This window comes from Rhyacophila brunnea, unplaced genomic scaffold (assembly GCF_057557595.1).
Source record: "Rhyacophila brunnea isolate RB1 unplaced genomic scaffold, BYU_Rbru_1.0 scaffold_4, whole genome shotgun sequence".
Lineage (NCBI taxonomy): Eukaryota > Metazoa > Arthropoda > Insecta > Trichoptera > Rhyacophilidae > Rhyacophila > Rhyacophila brunnea.
Genome location: NW_028233068.1, coordinates 52,853,195 through 52,875,002, shown reverse-complemented (window position 1 = coordinate 52,875,002; position 21,808 = coordinate 52,853,195). Strand labels below are relative to the sequence as shown.

At 30.9% G+C, this 21,808-nt stretch overlaps 1 protein-coding gene across 4 annotated transcripts in view; it reads left to right on the top strand.

The window, feature by feature from the left end:
• The window catches only part of LOC147067508 (uncharacterized), a 44,826-nt gene extending 30,369 nt beyond the window's left edge, over positions 1-14,457 (top strand). For 2 of the 4 annotated variants that reach the window (XM_085953618.1, XM_085953619.1), the window contains exons 3-6: positions 3,079-3,171; positions 10,979-11,090; positions 12,890-13,072; positions 13,687-14,457. In XM_085953618.1, coding sequence (XP_085809744.1) covers positions 3,079-3,171; positions 10,979-11,090; positions 12,890-13,072; positions 13,687-14,111 — 813 coding nt within the window. In that variant the 3' untranslated portion in view covers positions 14,112-14,457. The remainder of the gene's footprint in view (positions 1-3,078; positions 3,172-10,978; positions 11,091-12,889; positions 13,073-13,686) is intronic. The other 2 variants (XM_085953620.1, XM_085953621.1) reach the window with 1 other exon arrangement.
• Positions 14,458-21,808: the final 7,351 nt, after the last annotated feature.

Here is a 21,808-nt window from a genome sequence, read left to right as displayed (position 1 = left end):
TCTTGTTTCGTGCCAAAAATATCCATCATCACGTAATGTGGTATATTTATAAGTACCTACCTACTTATCATTGAACATTATGTTAATGTTATCATTGATCAATTGAAGATTACATTATTATAAAATGTATGGAAAACCACCCTCTTCTAAAGAGATGGAGTCTAAACATATTAAAATGAAGCAAAAAAGACCTCTCAGACGTTTAATTTTCATATAAACTCTAATATAAAGGTACCCTTTAAATTAGTACCTTCAAGTGCGGTAGGATCCGTTGTTCCCCAGATCACCGTTAAAAAAAGAATTAATTATAGTTTGCTGAAATATTACCTATAAATCGATACGTACAATATAGAGGTTGAGATCGACATATCTCATCTCGAGAATTCTCGAGATATACATTTTTAGAAATTTTGAGATTCTCAATAAATTATCAATGAGAATCTCGAGTAATTTAATAATTATTCTCATATCATGAGAACTGAAAAAAATCGAGAAATAACAAGGTCTATTATACGTACCTACCTGTTTAAGAACAATTTCTTTTTTTCAATTCAAAGATCTATTGAAATGATTGTTATTTGGATACTATTACTTATTTTAATAAATGACATGTATCTATGTTGTCTTGATAGTATAGATCATCTTTTACATAATTCAAAAGCATCAATCATTGTAAGAAATAAATATGTATTTTACTCTAAATTATTGACATAGAAAACAGTGGCTCTATTCTATGCTTATCGACCGCTAAAGTGATAAAGTGAAAAATATTATCAAACTTAGGGTAGGTTTGTATCAAAATATTAGCACTTATTGTAACAATTACACGAAGCCGGTTTTTATTGTTGCAATAAGTGCTATATTTTAACAGCACCTATCTTGCTGCTGTTAAAATATCGCATTTATTGCAACAATAAAAACCGGCTTCGTGTAATTGTTACAATAAGTGCTAATATTTTGATACAAACCTACCCTAAGTTTGATACTATTTATCAATTTAGTGTTCGATAAGTATAGAATAGACCCACAGAGCCATAATGAATCTCTTTCCAACAATATTTTTAGCAATGTTTGACAAAGTGTAGTAAATTTATTAAATGAATTTCAATTGTTAAATTGTAGTGAATAAATAATAAAACCACATACGTACAGAATATACAACTATAAACTTTGTTTTAAATGCAATTTGTAATATTTCCTCTGGTTAGTAATTTTTATATTAATTGCATGCTTCATAATTCTATCACTAGATGCCTCTAATAACATTTAGGGACAAAAGATGAATAAATTATTAATTACTTCATTTATGGTATGTAGATATCTATGTACATACTAACTAATTTACAAATACAAAATGTGTTATGTAGGGTATATTTGAAGTGATTTATGTTGTCAATTGATTGTGAATTATCACAAAGTAATCTATCGTCAAGATCAATTTTCACCCGATTAAAAAAAAGTATTGGAATGTTGTTTATATGAAAAAGTAACACTATTGTTTTAAGATTAGAACACATTGTCTGGCATTTTGCCTGAATTTAAAAATATTATCTAATATGCTGCTTGTCTTTGAGTTTAAACGGCTGAATATCTTATAATATATCGACCGAACATTATCATTATTCAATTCATTCAATATTGAAATCTGTTTTTATTTAATTTGATTATTCGATTTGAATTATGGACGTATCGGTTTTTGTTATTAGATGCCTCAATTTTAGTGTGAATGTTGAATAATTATATTATATTTCATATTGTCACAACTAGATAACTTGATTTTCACTGTTTTTGAGATACCTAGCTATTGAATATGATTCTACATTTCCTTCTCTATAAAATGATGTTGAAAATATTAGATAACTTTAAAACCATAAATGCATTAAATAAATAAAATAATATAGGTATATACAATATTTTTTCATACAATTTTCCATTTTTATTTTAATCCTTGCAACGCGGACGGCACACCTGTTGTGCCCTCATTATTTGGCCATTCGATATAATTAGCATATTATTTAAATGTGGTAATTAAATAGTAACAAGTAGGTACCTAAAGTTTAAATTTCATTTTCCCAACAATGACCAAATCAGAGTTATCTAGTTGTAGTATTGAGGTGACGATATGTATAGAGTTTTTTTTCTGGGCCTTATATCTACTGTATATCAATCTTTTTTCATTAGATATTTTTATTAAATTTGAAAATTTTTAATTCGTTTACACGTGTTTCCATCAATCTGTGTTGTATAAATATTTCACACGAGGAGATCAATCCGGGCAAGTGACAGCATACATGCATATACATTATTGACTTTGACCTTACTGTTTGAATATCTAATGATTTTACATTATTAAGTTTTCTCAATTTAAAATGTAATATGTAGCTTTTTCTTATTGAATATACTTTATTTGAAACAAAACAGAAACATACCTATCAGATAAATATTCTTTAGGATACAGAGTGGATTCAAACCCGCACCCATTTGGATTATGAAAGTATGTTAGCAGGTTAAAAAAATAGTTATTATGTGCTATTCACTTTTTATAATAAAATGCCCCCATTATGATTTATAATAATGTTCTAATATTTAAACTTTTAAAATTAAGTTTGTTAGAAAAGCCGTTAACTACAATGTAGTAGGTATACACATCTATGTATTGTGATGAAACATGTTTCATTGTATTTTTAATGGTATGTAAGATCAAATACTCTCTTGTAGCACAGTAGTGTTGTCAGTTGGTTTATTATATAGAATAAAATATTTTTACTGAATACAATAATTAAAGAGTAAAATTATAATACTTATTGATGACATGCTCGATACATAAACACACATGGTAATTTAAATTTGCATCCAATGATAGTAATAACCTATGTATTACTTATTACGTGAAAAAAATTACATAAAAGGTTCAATTTTTCGACAACAGATGGCATGATTTCTTTAGAAATAAAATTATATTTATTAAATATAACTATTTAAATATATATAAATAGTAGAATTTATGTGTTTATGTAGTGTATTAACCGTAACCAGATATTAAAATATCTCGTTTTCTGTCCCAAACACGGTTGGCAGAACGACCATCCTAAGGATAGAGATGGATCGCCGACTGCCTACATGACGGAGTTCGCCGACGAAGGTTATTCAGAGGTTCGCAGAAAGCAAATGGTCAGTCATGAGAACCGTGGCAATAGTCATTGATGGCGGTGAACGGCAGAACATATCACGCTTTACCGCTATTTCTTTTGGTTTGAGGCTATGCTAGAGTGGGATAATTTTGATTACATTCAATATAACATAGATACTCTAATAAATATCGACTAAAAAACCAATTTGTAGTAATTAATATGATCATTATTATACTATTGTGGAGTGGTAATCCACCAAGTAATTTTATCTCAATCCATGAGATGACCCTTAAAATCTGGCAGCTTCATTAAATTCATAAATGTGTTCCTTGGGATCCATGGTGTCACATATTTTTGGTTATTTTTTGATCACCCCTCCTCCATTGTCATATTTCATCATAAAATCTTTTACTTCCCTGTCTAAATTATGTGACAATTTTTGATGATCGATTTCAGCATAATGCCATATCTTCACTGATTCTCAGAAGAATTTATAATTTGTCAGTTTTGAGACGTCGCATTTTAATCAACCCCCTCCCCAACCCCTTCGTTACATATCGTCTTATTACACCGGAACCCCTCTCCCCATATTATGACATGACATATATGGACAAGCTCTAATATGAACGAAATAGGTTGAGTGAATAGGATACAACCATTCCTCGTAGAAAAGGTCAGTTAAGATAATTACAAAGCCAAGATTCACACCGAATAAAATAAACACACCAATACCAACAGTAAAAAAAGGAACTGCTTTGCTTATATTGATGAGCACAATGTTGTTTACTTAACTTCAAATGGAAGTAGGTTAAAGAACAAGTATTGCCATAATAATAAAAAAAATCAGAAGAGTTTTTATGAGGCACTATCAGAAAATCAGACTACGTTAATTTTGTATGAATCAAAAGTTCTACTTTTGTAAATGACTCAAAATAACAGTGTTTATTCATTGTATTTGAATGTTAGTGCTTAGGTATTTCAGAAAGTTATTGTGAAATAATCCACTTTAAAACGTGTAGGTACATAATAATAATATATACATGAATATTTAGACATGTGTGATAAAAAGAAAAAATAGCTATTGGTGTCACGTAGGAGTAGGTTAACATGTTGTGTTCAAATATCTAGTTGACACGTGTGTTTATTACATTTTATATGTTTTCAAAATGAATTTTGATTTAGTATAATTATTACAGTTCTTAAGTTCATAATTTTATACAAAAGTACGTTTCATATTATAAAATATAAAACACCACCAATATCTATAAATATATATATAATATATATATATAAATACCATAATCAACCACCAATAGAGTATATTATAGACACCATGCGGCGTCTCTAACAATCCCGGGTTTTCGACAATCTTCTCTCATTTTTAGCTGTTTAGTTAAATGAATACCGTGGTACTTATTTTTTATTATATTCTTCAAAATATCATTTGATTGATTATTGTCTTCATCATTATCCATGTTCGCTTTCTAAATGGAGCATACGGAGTAAAATGTTTGTCACTCCGCAATCTTTTAATATCTACTCTATGCCAGCATCCCGTAACTTCACTGTAAACTGTTATTGATATTTGGTGACCTTCGGTTGGCTTGGGCAAAAAGCAGGCCAGGTTTAAGATCCTAAACGCATGGCTGACCTAGGTCTAACGTCTCATTCTCACTTTAGATGTTATGAGAGGCTGCATGGTATACTCTCATATGTGATCAAGGCATGCCAACGTACTTTTATTGTCCGACGCAACGACCTGTTATCAAAGCTTAGTAAACCAGTGGCGAAGGGTGGAGGTAGGCTGTGGAGAACCGACAAAACTAGTAGGTACACACTAAACTTTGTCAGTCATACTTATTTGTTTATGATTTGGTTGGGCAGGGTTTATTGAATTTTAAAAACTAACCAACATCTGCAATTTGTATTCTTAGTTCAAATAAAATAAATAAGTATGACTGACAAAGTTTAGTATGTACGTATATTAGATCTTCTCAGCCTACCTTTACCTCACCTATACTGTTATTCCAAATGTTGGTAATCAGAATGCAAGCCTTAATTCAGATTGTATTCAAGGGATATAAGTGAAAAATTATCAATGAATAGTTTTTATTCTTAGACGTTGTTAATTAATAATATAGGTATGCAATAATCGTTAAATGTGTCAGAATTACCCACTCTAGGTGAAATGTCGAAAATATAATAATAATTCTACGGGGCTTACCATTTTCTTTTTATTTAAATAACAAATCATTGCTTTGTGAGATTAAAACGATCATGAAATGTTGTCGCCAATGTCTTGCAGGTTACAATTGATTCAGAATCGTGTTCGTATTTTGTGTTTTCAACATATTGTAATCACAAGCGTTTCAAAAATTCGTTTGTCTCAAGCTAATCTATTATAGAATACAAATTATTGAATATCTGGTGCATTGAACATGACATTAAATGTCACATTGGTGAATACTTATGACAAAAACTATATTAAACTCAAAAGTATAAAATATACTTACATTACGTGTCAGTATTCTTAGTGAGTTTCCTATATTTGAACTGCTCATTAATTTCTATGATTTTTATATTTAAAAGAAAGACTGTAAAAAATACTTTTGACGCGCTTTTGATAATAATAATTTATATCTCATTTTTTATAATCATCCATTTTGTATATATCTACCAATAGAGTAGAACACAATCATATTCTCATTGTTCAACCATGTTTTCAAGTGACACTTCCCAGAGTGTAGGGCACTTGTAAAAAAATATAACTTAAAATTTTAATAGCTATTGAACAATTTGTGTAATAGGAAGATATACATGAATACATTATTAATAATTTTTTATGTATTCATAAAATTAATTGTTTCATATTGACATATAACATCTTTGTGACTCATTTTCTGTGTTAACATTCTTATATATTTCAAAGAGATTAGTTATTTTTCTAGCATTCTGTTTCACGTTTGTGATTTAGGACGGATGCCAAATGTCTGATGCACATAAAAAAAAACTTTCTCATAATGTTTTTGTAGGTAATAATAATGACGTGTCAAATCCGACAGTCTTTATTAGATAATACGATAACTCCATGATTATGAAATATATAATAATATGATATGTATTTCCTGTATGAGGAGATTAATTTTCCAGAAATAGAAATAGATTATTGATTTTTCTTGCATTAACATTTGAAGTTATATATTAAATGACATCCAGAATATTTTATTACACCCTGTATTGCTCTTAAAAGGTATAAGTAGGTACTTATATTACATATTATTATCATCTGAAAACAACACAGTTATATGCAATATTCTTTTAATAATTTTTTTTAAATATAAATACAAATATTTCAACTATTCATAATGATTATTGAAGATAGTGGTTTGTTGTGTACCTATCTAAAACTATTTTCTTCGACATTTCTTGACATTTATAAAAGGTACTTTTTAACCTCAAATGTTGAGACGGGAGTAAGAAAATAACATAATGCGAGACACTGGTAATCCTAGTACCAAATTTAATAATACATGTATTCACTATCCATGATATCCGCTACCACTGATAAAATGGTGGTTGGGTAATTTAATAAATTTTAATATTACTAATTGGTCCTAAATTTTAATGAAAGACTACTAGGTACAAATTTATTCTAATAAAGTAGGAACACAATATTCAGAATTACAACCCATAATCTATCAATATCGATCATTCAATATTCATTCTGTATAAAAAGGCGCCCATAAAAAATATTGTTATGTTTGTTGTGTATTTTTTAAAATAAATATAATCTTGATTTTACTTATCTGAATTGCCTTGAAGATAAATGAATGTTATTTTGTCATATATGTTAAGGTTGTATTCATATATTTCCATACTTAAAGTTTATAATAATAATTTGGTTAATGTCATTAGTTAGTAGTAGGTATTAATAGCTTTTTAATAATGAGCCTGCAACATAACTTTTATGTTTAAAAAAACCACAAACATTTACCATTTGTCTTTCACACAATACAATCAAAAATTACACTGTACTATTTTATGACAAATTACGACAAACAACTATGAATGCAGCCATGTGTCACATGTAGGTAACTCACAACTTAAGCTATGTTACTATTAATTAAATTAATACCAAGTGGATATAATAGCTATTTTGAAATCATAAGTTCGCCAGACGGTTTGATACCAAAATAGATTCATCTGAAAGGGCAATGCGTCACTTGTATCTGATGAGGTGATTCATCTTTCGTTGACCGGATCGTTCTTAGAAATCCAAATTTGGATTACCATTCGATACTTCGATAATATTAGATGAACCAGAAGGTATAATATGGTACTTGGCAGCCTGTCTCATGAAATATCTTTAATATGTAATAAATCTAAAGTTCTTTTAACGCGACATTTTATCATCTTAAACCAGGTACTCATTAGCGAGTAACTGTAACCGTTGTAGATACTGTAACCAACTATAGATGTGGACACGTCAATAGTCTGCATGTAACCGATGCCGTATCCGCAGAGTTTAATCTGAACTGAAATAATATGTACAAATTGATGTAATGCTAATGCAGCGTATATTTTTATAGACTTTTTACTTGATAAAGACAACCGTCGTGGAGTCACAACATATTGTACAAAAGAAGAAACAGTTCTTCTTATTTTCAGTTTTAAAATATCAACATATCGGTGGTCATTACAAGAATTTCACACGAATGAGACGTACAGATTTTGAGTATGTAATTAATTTGATTGGATCTAAGATTGAGAGAAGAAACACTAGATTTCGAGAAGCAGTATCAGTGCAAGATAGATTAGCGGTATCCTTAGGATATTCGGCTTCTGGGGATTATTTCACAAGTTTGCAGTATCTTTTTCGCATATCTAAAAAGGCCATCAGCACTATTGTCCCGGAAGTCTATCAAGCAATCATCGATGGATTGAAAGATTATGGTAATATATTAGCTATATTTATTTTCTGAAAAATACATCAAACCAAATCTATATTAAATTTATATCCAAGTACGTACTACAAGGGGAGTAATTATAAGTTTCTACGTCCACGAGCGACTTCGAGCCTCCTTTTGATTGATCACAAACACTGACAAACGACGGATCGCTATGAGCGCGTCTCGAGCTGCTCGCGGCAAGCTCGCAAACTAATTGTTTGGCGTTCATACTAGATATTATTGCATCTGCAACGGTTACAGTTACGGCTCGCTAATGATTACTCAACGTATAGCTTCATCATTAAGGAGGGTAGTATAAAATATTATAACTATGTATATACGTCAACTTTATTTAACCCTCAGACGAGCAGAGAGAAATGATTATATTATAGAATTCATTATTTTATCTTTGTCTTAACCGGAAGAAATGGCCTTTTTGAGATGATAGTAAAAGTGTAATAAGTAATTGCAATTTCTATAATACTAAACGCAATGACATTCATGAATTCGTTGATATAGCAAGTTAATCACATATGTGGGGCTTGCCGCAATACTTAACTATATTTTGAAATATCTTATGATACTTGTAGGAGTGCGGTCACCACATATTAGAATAACTTTAGAGTACAAAAAATATATATCATTGTCGAGAGAAAAAATTACTGTATTCAGGTTTCCAAAATTTACAAAGCATATTACACATAATTTATACAAATTTTAAAAGCATAAAGAACAGTATAAAATGTTTGATCTTGTTTGTCGTTTCTCAAGCTGGATAAAACGTTTAATAAGTTTAAGTGTTTTCAATTTAAGTGCAACTGGATTTTAATCGTTGAAAAGCACATCATTAGATTAAATTGTCTATTGTAATTAATTTGTTATTTCTTTGGTCGTCTACCCATAATTATTATGAAAAGATGTTTGTAATATTATTTGAATAATAATTCATAGATGGCGATGATGTAAAAAATTTTTGAAAAATATGTTCACATTCACTCAGTTGCTTCACTTATTGTATAGCAGTGATCAATGTATTATAATATACCTGTGGTACAAAGTATGCAGTATCACGCAAAGCGGGGGTGTTGGGGGTGCACACCACCCAGGTGACAGGTTTCAGGAGCTGGCAAAATACCAAAAAAATGAAATATGTCAGTCCTAGCATAAAACGATTCTTCAAAAATGTAATTCTTCTTACGACATAACATTTTAAAATCTGAAAGGGATCCCATAAATTTATTCCATGCTTTGCAATTTTCATTGCTGTCAACATTTTTAAAAATTTATTCACCAAGTTTTTTAATTATTATTAATGGATAGTTTAATACTATTTAATTACCTTTTATGTTCAGTAAAATTAAACTGAGTATGTTTATTTTATTCTAAATATTATTTTTGTATAGAAAAGTGCATTCCTAATCACCTGTGTTCATACAAAAATAATCTACGATTATAAACTTAATAATTTTATATAAAGATATCATTAGTCTCTCATGATGTAATTTCACTACTTTCAAATGGAATAATACATCATTTTGCGCTATTCTCACGTTTATATTATTTTTATTTTTTATAAAAACAAACTTTAAATATCCGTTGAGTATCGAGTATTTGCTACTATTATGTACCAACACTAGGAGAACATTTTTCTACTATACAAAGCAATCACAATATACCAAATACATTTCACGAAATAATATTGTATAAACATACATAATTTATTCATTTGTAAATATACTTGTCCATTATGACATAGTAGTATAGATTATATCAATGAGAATATCTTCAAATTGTAAGTAATAAGGATATTACCCCATTTACACATGCATGGATTTACTGTTGACAGTACGTATTATCGCGGCCATAACAAAAAAAATGCATGTGTAATGTATTATCATGCAAACTGCAAGATTGCATGCATGGATCAAAAAAGTTCAGAAGCTTCTGAATTTTCACGCGACAATTAGATTGTGTGATATCTGCGCCTGCGCAGTAGAACGATAGTGATGAACCTGCCGGCAAAAAAACGAACTATACTCATTTTGAGGTTAACCGATTTTCACGACCTGTCAGATAGTACCATACAATGACAACTCGTGTCTTGCTTACTCTTGATATAATCAGCACTTTTACGTGTAAGCAGTTATCATCGTGATAGTTTAAAATACACGCTGAAAATCCATGCTCGTGTACAGGCGCTAAATTACTAGAAATACTTATAGCGCCTGTACATGTCATGGATTTACTGGCAGCAATAGAACGTATTTTAAACTATCGTGACAATAACTGTTTGCATGTAAAAGTGCTGACTGTCTCTCCAATCTCATTCTTCAAGAGAAAGCGAGATGCGATGTTGTCATTTTATGGTACTATTTGACAGGTCGTAAAAATCAGCCGTAGTGTAGTTTGTTTTTTTGCTGGCAGGTTTGCCACTATCGTTCTACTGCGCATGTTCAGATCGAAAAAATCCCCAGTGTCGCATGAAAATTCAGAAGCTTCCGAACTTTTTTGATTCATGCATGCAATCTTGCAACTGCTGGATAATACATATTTACACATACATTTTATTGTTATGGCCGCGATATTACTTACTGTCAGCAGTAAATCCATGCACGTGTAAAGGGGGTATTATTTTATATTCAATATAACAATGTTATTTAATAAATATTTTTTCCCAATATGTAATATGGGAAAAAAATTACCTTGATACTCATAGGACTATAGATATCTCAGATTTATTTATTTTGAAGTATTCAAGTGAAATTCTTTTTTTACTAGTTTTTTGTAAGTAATGTTTATAATCCTATTGAAAAATTCGAAACTATTATTAGTGAGTACTAATAGAATATTTAATATAGTAATAAACTATGTTTCTAATTATGTTGAATGTGTTTCCAGGAAGAATTTGGAGATTCGAGATCGCCCCTCACAGTCGGAGACAAAGAAATTGACCTCAATAAGATTTTCACGCCCGCGCCTGATGCTGAAGATAATATCATTAAAAAAAATAGTGAGTTTTCAATTTTATTCCACCAGAAATTTACTAATTAAATTACCATCCGTGACCATGTTTTTTTATTGGCTTCTTATTATTACTTATTTCCATGCCACGCTCTAACGCAAGGCCTGCACAAGGTAAGTGAAATACTTAACACTGCTCAAAACCAATAACATAATTGCTGAAAGGGTGCTTTAGAAGTGTCAAATTCTAACGATGTCTGCTTTGTTAGGTAATTGTCTACTAGAACTAGGTGATGGCATTAATTTGCATACAAAATTTAAATTCAAATATCTACTAATTTCATACAATTGACAGGAACAGCCTGGTCAATTAGTAACATATATTATTATAATATATCCGTGTATAGCGTGATTATGTTGATAAGTCTAAAAACATCAACTCTCAGGGCAGCTATTTGTAAGGTTCGTTTTCAGTAGTAAATCAGGAATGTTTTTAAATTTTAGTTTATTGAGAATTTACATGCATGCAACAGTCCCACGATGGCCGCGCGGCTTAAGCGTTGGCCTATAGTGTCATGGGTCAAATTCTGGGTCTGGAAAATACACATAGGTATTTTTTTTTTCAATTTGTGTATAAGTCAGAGTATGAACCTAATATGTTGAGCAAGTGGCTGATATCCATGTCTCGTAAAAATCAAAATCTGTTAACCCCTTGCGGCCCAAGACCTCAAATTGTTCAAATAAACGAAAATTAAAAACGGTTTTATAATTACATGACTGTATTTATTATAAATAAAAATTATATTTTTTAATTTTTTTTACGTATAGTTTTTAGGGTGGTTATACGTATTAACCACTAGGCAACTAGAACAAAAAAACAGAAATTCAGAATAGAAAATAATTGTATATAATTTAACATAATAAAATTATTATTATAAAATGAAAGGACTTTTAATGAATTATACTTTATATTACGATTACATAATATAAACAATACTTAGAAAGACTCACCAGGCAATATTTTGATGTTTTAAAAATAGTGTAATTTTGATTGAAATCTCTCATGTGACAGCACTCAAAATATCTAACTTCGGTACAATCATTTTGGTATAAATCTGTTGTAACGGTTTTTAGATTGTGAACTTTATTTTTAATACATAGATGACTGTATAGTTTATCATTGTAAAAAATGTGGCTACTCAAAACTAGATGGCAATGGCAGCACAAAAATAATAGTGGGTAATAGTGAAACCACTGGGCAACAAAGGGTTAATACAAACCTCCACTTTGTGGAGACCCATATGATCTCATTAGGATCGGATATGGTCGGTTACATGCATTTTACTAAAATTTAAAATCATCCAAAAACATATAAGTAATCTGATTTACCACAGAATATTAACCTTACAAATAGGTGCCCTGAAAATTGATGTGTTTAGACTTATCCACATATTCACGCCATACATGGATATAAAAACTAATTAATCTGCTTTTATTGTATTAACTATCAATACATGGTAGAACTGCATTGTATTATTGATTAAATTAATAAAACGGATTTTTTTTTGTACTTTTCTTTATTTTTTTATTTAATAAATTTGGACCGGTTTCGTCTGCCTCAAAGGGAAAGTAAAGTAAAGTAAAAGTGAAGTACAAAAAAAAAATTAAATTAATCAATAATTAATCTGCATTATTTCTGACACCTTGATATTATTTTTAATAGAATATTTACATTGAAAACTATTTTGTTAAGATAAATGTCAAATATACAATGTAGAGTCTTCACTACTGTTGATTTTAAAATAGTCTTTTATTAAAATATTTAATGAACGTATTCTCTCATTCCAGAAAGTGCATTTGCATCATCGGCGTTTTACGCTACCGGTCTACATCCAACAGTTAAGGATCAGATTGAACTGGCTAAAAAGATAAGCACCAGTTTGAGCGAACCAGCCAACCAAATGAGCCGAGGACAGTCTATGTACACCAATAGGAAGAAGCGATCCGTCAAGTGGGTGCACGAAGGAAAAGGTTTGTGTTCCACTAAATTCATACATCAATGACTAGCAATAAATTTCACCTGACATGGACCGCATGTCAAATGTCTTCGGTGTTGTGGTTACGCATACGCAGACACTACGAGTCGGTCATTTCTAATCTAACTGTTAGACTTGTCAGTCACCATAATTCCTACTCCTACCGGTTTGAATTTTTGTTGACGTTTCAAAAGATTGCGGCGCACCACTGTCGCATAGCTATAAGCGCCCACGACAGTTGCAACATTCCTATTTGGTTTGATTTATGACTGTGTCTCAGATGAGACGAATTTGTATGTGTGAAGCGCCTTTAATGTACTTTTTCTTGCTATACTCACTTTCCTGTATCTCTTTAAATAAAAATATGAAAGTGGCACAAAACAAAATGTGATTCCTGGTCTATTAATGTTCATGCAAACTAAGAAGAGAAAAGAAGAAACTCATTGCTTATTGCATAAAAAAAATGGCACTTAGGATAAACTGAAACTTGCCTCAACGATTTCATCATAGTTTTAATTCGATCTCTCTGCGTTGAAGTTGTATAAATTCTGAAGAGAAAAGAGAAACTATAGATAAATAATTATAATATGTACATTTCCTTTATTCCAGGCCGAAACACCTCAAACACATGCGCCACTCCCACGCCAAGCAGTAACCACGACACTCTATACCGCCCGCCCAACTCTACAGTGCCTAAGAAAAACTACCCACCACAAAAATACACCACCTACCCCCGAACCAATTCTGGTCCCAGCGTACCCCCTCTGCGTCCAACCAATACCCTACCAAAAATGGAACCTTTCCCCTCGATATCTCCTATCGAAACCCAACACACACTTCTGCTATCTCCGCTTCCCCAGACTAACTTGAACAACACCTGCAGCCCACTGATGGACTCTACGAGACAGAATCTTTGGGGAGGGAAGAATTACAACACTGCGGCTCGCGGATGGGGTGAGGTGAAGGATTACTACCGTCCCATCACATTCGACGACATTGGCACTCATAACGCTGTGCCTTTCTCTGATTTTTAATTAATTTATTTATCTTCACGTCGATGGTTTTGGAGTTTTTAATTGCTGTGTTTTGGAGTATGTTTAAGCCACTCGCCAAGTCCTGGTTTAAATATAATTTTGTATAGAGTACACTAACTTAATTACTTATCACTTTTATATTATATTCTCAAATATTATTTGTACTAAATCTCGATACATGTCTTTTGTAAAAAGACAAGCACATATTCTATTATTTATTGGTATTCATTTTCTGTAAAATATTACCAAAAATGATTTAATTCATCTGTAACTGAGAGTGTAATGGTCGTATGTCCACACAATTTTTGTAGTAATGCTGTAGGTATTGAAATTATTTGTTATATATTATCTTTTACCATGATTGTTGTGTAAGATAGTGAGAGTGGAATAAAACTCATTTTGAATTTAGCACCATTACCTCGTGTGTTACAGATTCCGTTGTGTCACAGTGCCACAACTAACCATTTATATAATATTAGATGCTAACGGCTTACATTATACACACTGCATAATTGACATAAGTCGTTTAGCATCTAAATATTTAAACGGTCTAATAACCTACTATAAATTTAATTTTAAAATGCTATATTAAATTATATTTACTGTTTGATTGTATATTGATTTCTGTATATTTATTATTGATGAAACGTTAATTATTACAATATCTTCCATATATTTTGCTTTTATATCCTATAAAATAAAAATAACCATTAATGTGCTAGTCATACAATACCTACCGATATATATTTAATGTTAATTAATATTATAAAATAAGAGTTTAATTAAATATTTATTTTCTCATTAAATAATTTAATCGTTAGTGTTAAAATATCGTATTACTATGTTGGCATGAATGATCTAAATTATATTGTTTTAAACATTTATTAGTTATTTTATTATTAATGTTGCCAATATAACCGTAAGTATTCATAGTGCCTACATAATATTAATATAATCAGAGTCTTCCCATTGTAATACATTAAGTAACTACGTAGATGTTAAAAGATAGGTACTTCAATTTCACGAAACTGTCGTTTGTCAAGTGTTACTGAAGCATGATTTTTAAATGCTTTTCTAGTAAAAAGTTTATATATAAAAATCAAAGATTTAAATTTATTGTGAAAGGCCTGATATATTTTTTTTTTACTGTTATGAAAATGTACCTAATATAGAGCATTATAATATACATACACTATGATATAATATATATAATGCCATTTGCATACCAAGAGTTGTTTTCCAATATTTAACATTTTTTTAAATGAAAATAGTCAGTGCCTGATAAATAATGTGGTTGTGATTCTCTTGTATGAAAATATAAAGAAGTTTTATTGATATCAGGTTCAATTATTTGTAAAATCTATTCAATTTTACCACTTAATGGAAAATAATAAAACTTTGTTGGGTTTATAGCTTTTCTTATAAGCTATAAATCTGAATATAATGAATTATTCTCTTTTTATCCGATGTTAAATAAAAATTATAATAAAATATACCTACATCATTGTACATAATGTTGCTGCCTAAAGTTGTTAAGTCGATAATTATTTATATATTTAGAGTTAACACAAATATGTGTCTATATATAAATATGTATGCTATAAAAAATATGCATGGCCATCCGATATATAGAACATACACATAAAGCACAAAGAAATTAACATTATGTCTGATTTTAGAGGGCATGTTAAACTTACAAATTGGAACTACTCCATAACATGATATTGAGACTTAACAACTTTTGGAAGTATACATTATGTACAATTTTATGTTAGTAAATTAAGATGAAATTTTATAATAATTGTTACTAGAATTGCTAATTTATTCTGAATCATAAGTGTATCTTTACGTAGCAGAGTTGTTTTCTTCTTTTGATTTTGTGGAACTTACATGCTGTTCCTTTCGGATTATGTATTTAATTAATTATAACACAAATTAGAAAAATACAGAGTGAACATCACACAGAATCAAAAGTAGATTTTGAATGACTTAAGTATATTTGTTTTATAAAATATAATGGTTTTATTATAATAATTACATTTTATAAGAGAACTTAATAATAGTATCAAGAGTGTTAAACCGAAAGGGTGTAAGGAACAATTATAAGCAACACTATTATAGCAAAATGATGTTTTAATGTATTATTTATTTCGTCCCCTATAAGTAACTCACTCTCATTAAAATGTCTGTTATGGCCTTTTGGATTAGCAAACTTGATATGTAGGTAGTTATTGTCTATGAGCAAAATTTATTATAGGAATTAAGTTAAAAATAATCATATGTATTTAATAATCTCATTATTTAATTATAATGGAAGTGAATGAGTTTGGTTTAAACTAAATCAGTGTAATTTTGACAGAATATCAAAGATATTGTTGTTTTAAATGTGTTCAATAAATTATTTACAGAATATTGACTTTTATTTCCCACAGGGAACTCAGAAATAATGGGAATTGCAATACCTAACGGGTGTGGAGAAACAAGCACCGATCTCGAGTGTGGAAGAATATGGGATAAACTTAAACACCTATCAAGAATACGCGTTTGCATTCGTTCTGAGAACTGCTCTCATTTTATGCGGTGACGCTCATTCAATATGGGTGTATAACACACACTATTGCACGTCTATGTGTGGTTCATTTTCGTAGGACACTCACACATTCAAAATCCTGAATCAAAATGTAGTGTACTGGGATATAGCTTATCGAAATTCTATTTAAGCCTCAATGTCATTGAGCTACTTTACAAGCTGCTTGTTGGAGAATTTACAATCTGCTTGGAATCCCGCCCAGTGTCATCATCAAACAAGCTAACAAACAGATTATAAACAATCTACCGAGAAAAGATGAAAGCCGGTCAACTTCACACGCTACACGCTGGCGTGTGGGCCTACTGCGTCTACGCAGTAGAGTGATAGTAGCGACCTCCGGTAAAAAAACCAACTACTCAATACGTCCTGTCAAAATAGTACCAAAAATGACGGTTTCAACTCGCTAGCTTGTTGGCTTGAGCGAGTGGAAAGTTTTGTCTGTCATCATCACAATCGCACTAGCTGACTCGGCCGCTTTTAAATTCGCCAACAAGCAACTTGTAAAGTAACTCAATGTCATTGAGGCTTTATTAATCTGTTATGTGATTTCCCACTACCTTATTTAATATAATTGAAAAAACACATACCTAGGCTATAGTAGCATATTCCACTCATTAAATTTTTCCGTTATTTTTATTGGTCCAAATTAACACGGTAGTGATTCCATTCACAAAGCGGTTATCTCAAGGCCTGAACAAAAACGAACCATAAATGCGAGTGAGTAAGCATTTGGCACGCTTAGTGCTCGGCCGTAGTCATTTGGCGGGCGCGGCGCGGCGGCGTCTTGCGAAACTCAAACGTATAACCGTGTGTATTATGCCCCAAAAAAGACACTGTCTACGAACATTTTACACACGGTTATACGTTTGAGTTTTGCAAGACGCCGCCGCGCCGCCCCCGCGCGATCACTACGTTCTTGCACTTATATCTCTGCACTATGCGTTAGAGTAAGATAGAATTTCTACTTACGACTTTTCTTACTTACTGACTTACTTACTTTTCTATTACTTTTCGCAACTGGTGCATTGCCCATCAGGTGGCCATTAGATATAATTAGCATGTTATTTAAATGTGGTAATTAAATAGTAATTAAATGCTCCGCGGCGAAATGAATGTGGTAATTAAATATTAATTAAAAGGTCCGCAGCGAATGGGTTAATATATGGCCCGGTATAATCAACGATACTGTAAATTGTATTGATTAGATTTCTCAAATTTTAGGCATTTGATTTTCATCCATTTGACTGTTTGACCGTTCCCATCTTTATTCAGATTTTTAACAATATTTTTGGATAAACCAGATAAATCTAACATATCAGAATATGTCGGCTGTTGTATGTCAAACGGCTTAGCATTCGTTCGATTTCTTGAGGATTGTGCTAATCTAAAAACTGTCATCCAATCCATCAATGAGAAAATTGGAACATTTCTCTTCTGCAGTTCATTTGCACTGTGCATTGCATCCACTTCCATGTGGGTGTGCCCAGTTTCCAGAATTTTTTGTTTAATTGTTTCAACGTGAAGTGTTTGCACTACATACATGAAAAATGCGGCAATATTTAGGTTGCGGCTTTGACCGCCACAGCAATCGGAAAACAAAGATAGTTCTTTGTTTTCCGTGTCTCAGTGTTTCAGTGTCAGGAATCTGTTTCAGTCAACACAACGCACTTCCTATTTCCGAACTCCCCCTTTTCCCGTTCAACTCCATCCAAACCTTGCAATATCCATTAATTGGCAAGCGAGATTCATAGTTCGTAAGTGCTGCCACAATGAGGGCAGAGGTGGAACTATTTTTGAATAATGTCAGGCAAAACTAAGCAAATGATGTTACAATTATTATCTAGACAATATTTAACACTTAAAACACTTAACTCGTTTTTAATGATACAAAAAGGTATTTTCTACTTGTAATATCACTTACAAACTCATACCAGGCATAGAAATTGTTAATATGACGTCAGTTACCGAAAAATCTCATTTTATGAAAATATGTAGTTACCAACTTCTGCCAGAAACACGACGATATATCAACCAATCATGTTGCCAGAGAGCATGGTCGATAGATGTAAAGTTTCGGCAACGTAGACTACTATTGTCGTGTTTTGGGGAACTATTAACGGGACACAATTGCCGTATCAAATTGCCGTAAAAAGTGGCTCGTTTAGGGTGATATATTATATTTATATTTCGTATCATGGCAATTCAATTTGACACTTCTGACATCAATTCTCTATCCCCAATTGAGAAATGTGGTGATAAAATAACTATGTATTTTCATTTCCTTGCCTACTTAGGAAAAATATATAAAGTGAACTTGTTGTGATTTATTCAGCAGGCGCATTATATTTAATGCATTTAAGTTATTAATCGTACCCGATTTCCTATTCATAAACTAGTATCGGTAACGACTGATGGAGCTCCTGCTATGGTTAGAAATCATGTTGGGTTAATTACTTTATCTAAAAATTAGGAAGCAATACCCACTTTTATCAGTTATCATTGCATTATACACCAGCAGGCATGGCTTCCACAAGGGGGGTCTGACAGGGCTCTAGCCTGAGGGGGGCCCGGCGTAGCGGGTTGACCAGTTAAGTGAGAAAAACACAAACCACAAATTTGCTCGAATAGTTAAAAAAAATGTCGCATGCGGCGCTATTTTCCTCGTGGGGTATTTACATTTTAAAATGCATGGCTGTGCGATATGATTATTGATGTACCTAATTAAATAATAATTAATGTAAATACATAATTTATTTTAAGTATGTTTCCTGGCGAAGGGTTGCATGTTACTTGGTTACTACAAAATTTCTAATGTTCGAAATTATGTAACTATGTCGAAATTACAGTTAATGTGTACCTACTTATTTTTTTTAGAAGTGAAAGACATAATAATATTATATTATTGTCGTTAATTCGATTTTTTTGTATCGTTATTTTTGTATGTATAAAATATCTGTTTTAAAAATATGTACATAAAATACATATTTGAATTATAAAAAAATGGGTTTTTATTGTTCTCGCATGATATAATTACAAGTTAGTGATATCAGTTGAACGCCATAAATAAATTTTTCAACTAGTCGATCCTAGAAAAAAAAAGTGTGGCCACCCCTGTTTTATATAGCTGGTGTAGGAAGTGTTTAAGATTTTAGGAAGGGGATAGAAAAAATTATCGTAATAGATTTTACACCATGCGTACTTCTTCATTCTTCCCTTGACGTTTCGGGCTCGTTGCAGAGGCGGAAACTTCGAGGAAAGATGGAAGAAGTACACGAGGTGGAAACCCAAAAATCTATTACGATACAAAACAACCGTGAGAGTCTCAAACATTGGATAGAAATTAGGTTCAAAATGGTAATAATTAAAACAAATCATTTTTCTAAAATAATACTGCTTCTATATATTTCTGTAAATAACGTCATATCATATAAAATGACTTGTATAATATAATACTATGTATATATATATAATATATATATCTAAATAATCGCCTATATGACACTTAGTACAACATATAAATACTCAAAAACAAATCAATAATGAATGACACATGAATTTTAGAAAATGAAAAAATTGGCACGCTCAATGATACAAAACCCCGCTGTACATAATTATTCTTTTATAAACTCACAATCATTAACAAATTATAATGAATCTTGAGAAGCGGTTTTTGTTTTTAAGGTTATAAAAAAAATGTTATTTTTGTCTAAGAAAAAGGTGGATATTTTGTAAAAACAAAAATGGATGAATTAATTTATCAACGCTATGCAATAAAAAATGTTTCATCATGCCTCACATCATGGTATATTGGAGATATAGTATAAAGAACAGGACATATTATTCACAAGGCAATATCAAGATATATTTCTAGAAATGGTCAAAGTACAAAAGTTTAAAAAAAATCTACATTATTATATGCGGTTGTGAAAATTAGAAAAAAAAAATCATACATTATTTTGAGCATAATGTCTAAAAATATTTGTTTGTTGCAGCATATTTATTATTTCATAACACAAAACTTTATGACACATTGTTCGTTTATATATATGGCACAATTGGGTGAAAAACGGATTATCTATTCGTGATTTAAAATTATCAATATAAATTAAATATCTATGGAACAATGATTTGCAGCATTGCCAAAATGATGCTATGAATTAATATTTAATGGAAAAGGAAATACACTACTTGAAGTGACGTAATAACAAATCCCAAATGGATTTAATAACACATGGAATAAGCTCAGAATTATGTAGTAGTTACATAAAATATGTGTGATTATTACCGGGAGATGGTGTGATACACCGACAATTATATCATACTGAAAAGAAACCTGGCATATTGTCATCCATTGTGTTTCAATTTGTGAAATGTCATATATATCAAGTTGGCAACACTGCATTTATTAAAACCACACACTGGTACATGACATAGAACATAGATGGCGGTATGGTAAAATGGAATGTTAACTACAGTACAAAACATCAGATCCACCCTATAACACAGTGGATGGGCGCTACATGACTATACTGGATGGTTTGTAACACATTACATATTATAAAAGGGAAATCCCAAACATTCTATGGGCCAAACTATTATTTTTCTCGAGATCAATAATGCAACCACCTACTTACTGGTGATGTTTTAAACTATATTATTACCGAGAGCGTATTGAAAACAAATCATGATTTTTATTAATGGTATAATATAGAAAGCATTTAAGAATTTAAACACAATAATACTGTTTGGAATTTCCACTTTTAAAATACTAATGATAGAAAATGGATGTGGAACACACGTAAACATTTACGATAAAAATGAAGGGGTAAATAAATAAACTTCAGAAAACATCCAAATAGATTGTGAAGATATCTCACCAACAATTTTGTAGCAAATTAACACGGATTATAAAATGCGAACAATAAAACTGGAGATTTAAAATAAACACTCAATTTGTCTATAAGACGAATCCTTCCATACTATCCTTCAATAGTAAATCAATTGTTAAAAATTCGTGAAAAATGATGAATGATTTTAACAATATTATTCCTAGAGGTACAAAGTTAAAAAAAGACAACCTATTCTATTGGAAGGTTTTGGTGTGTAT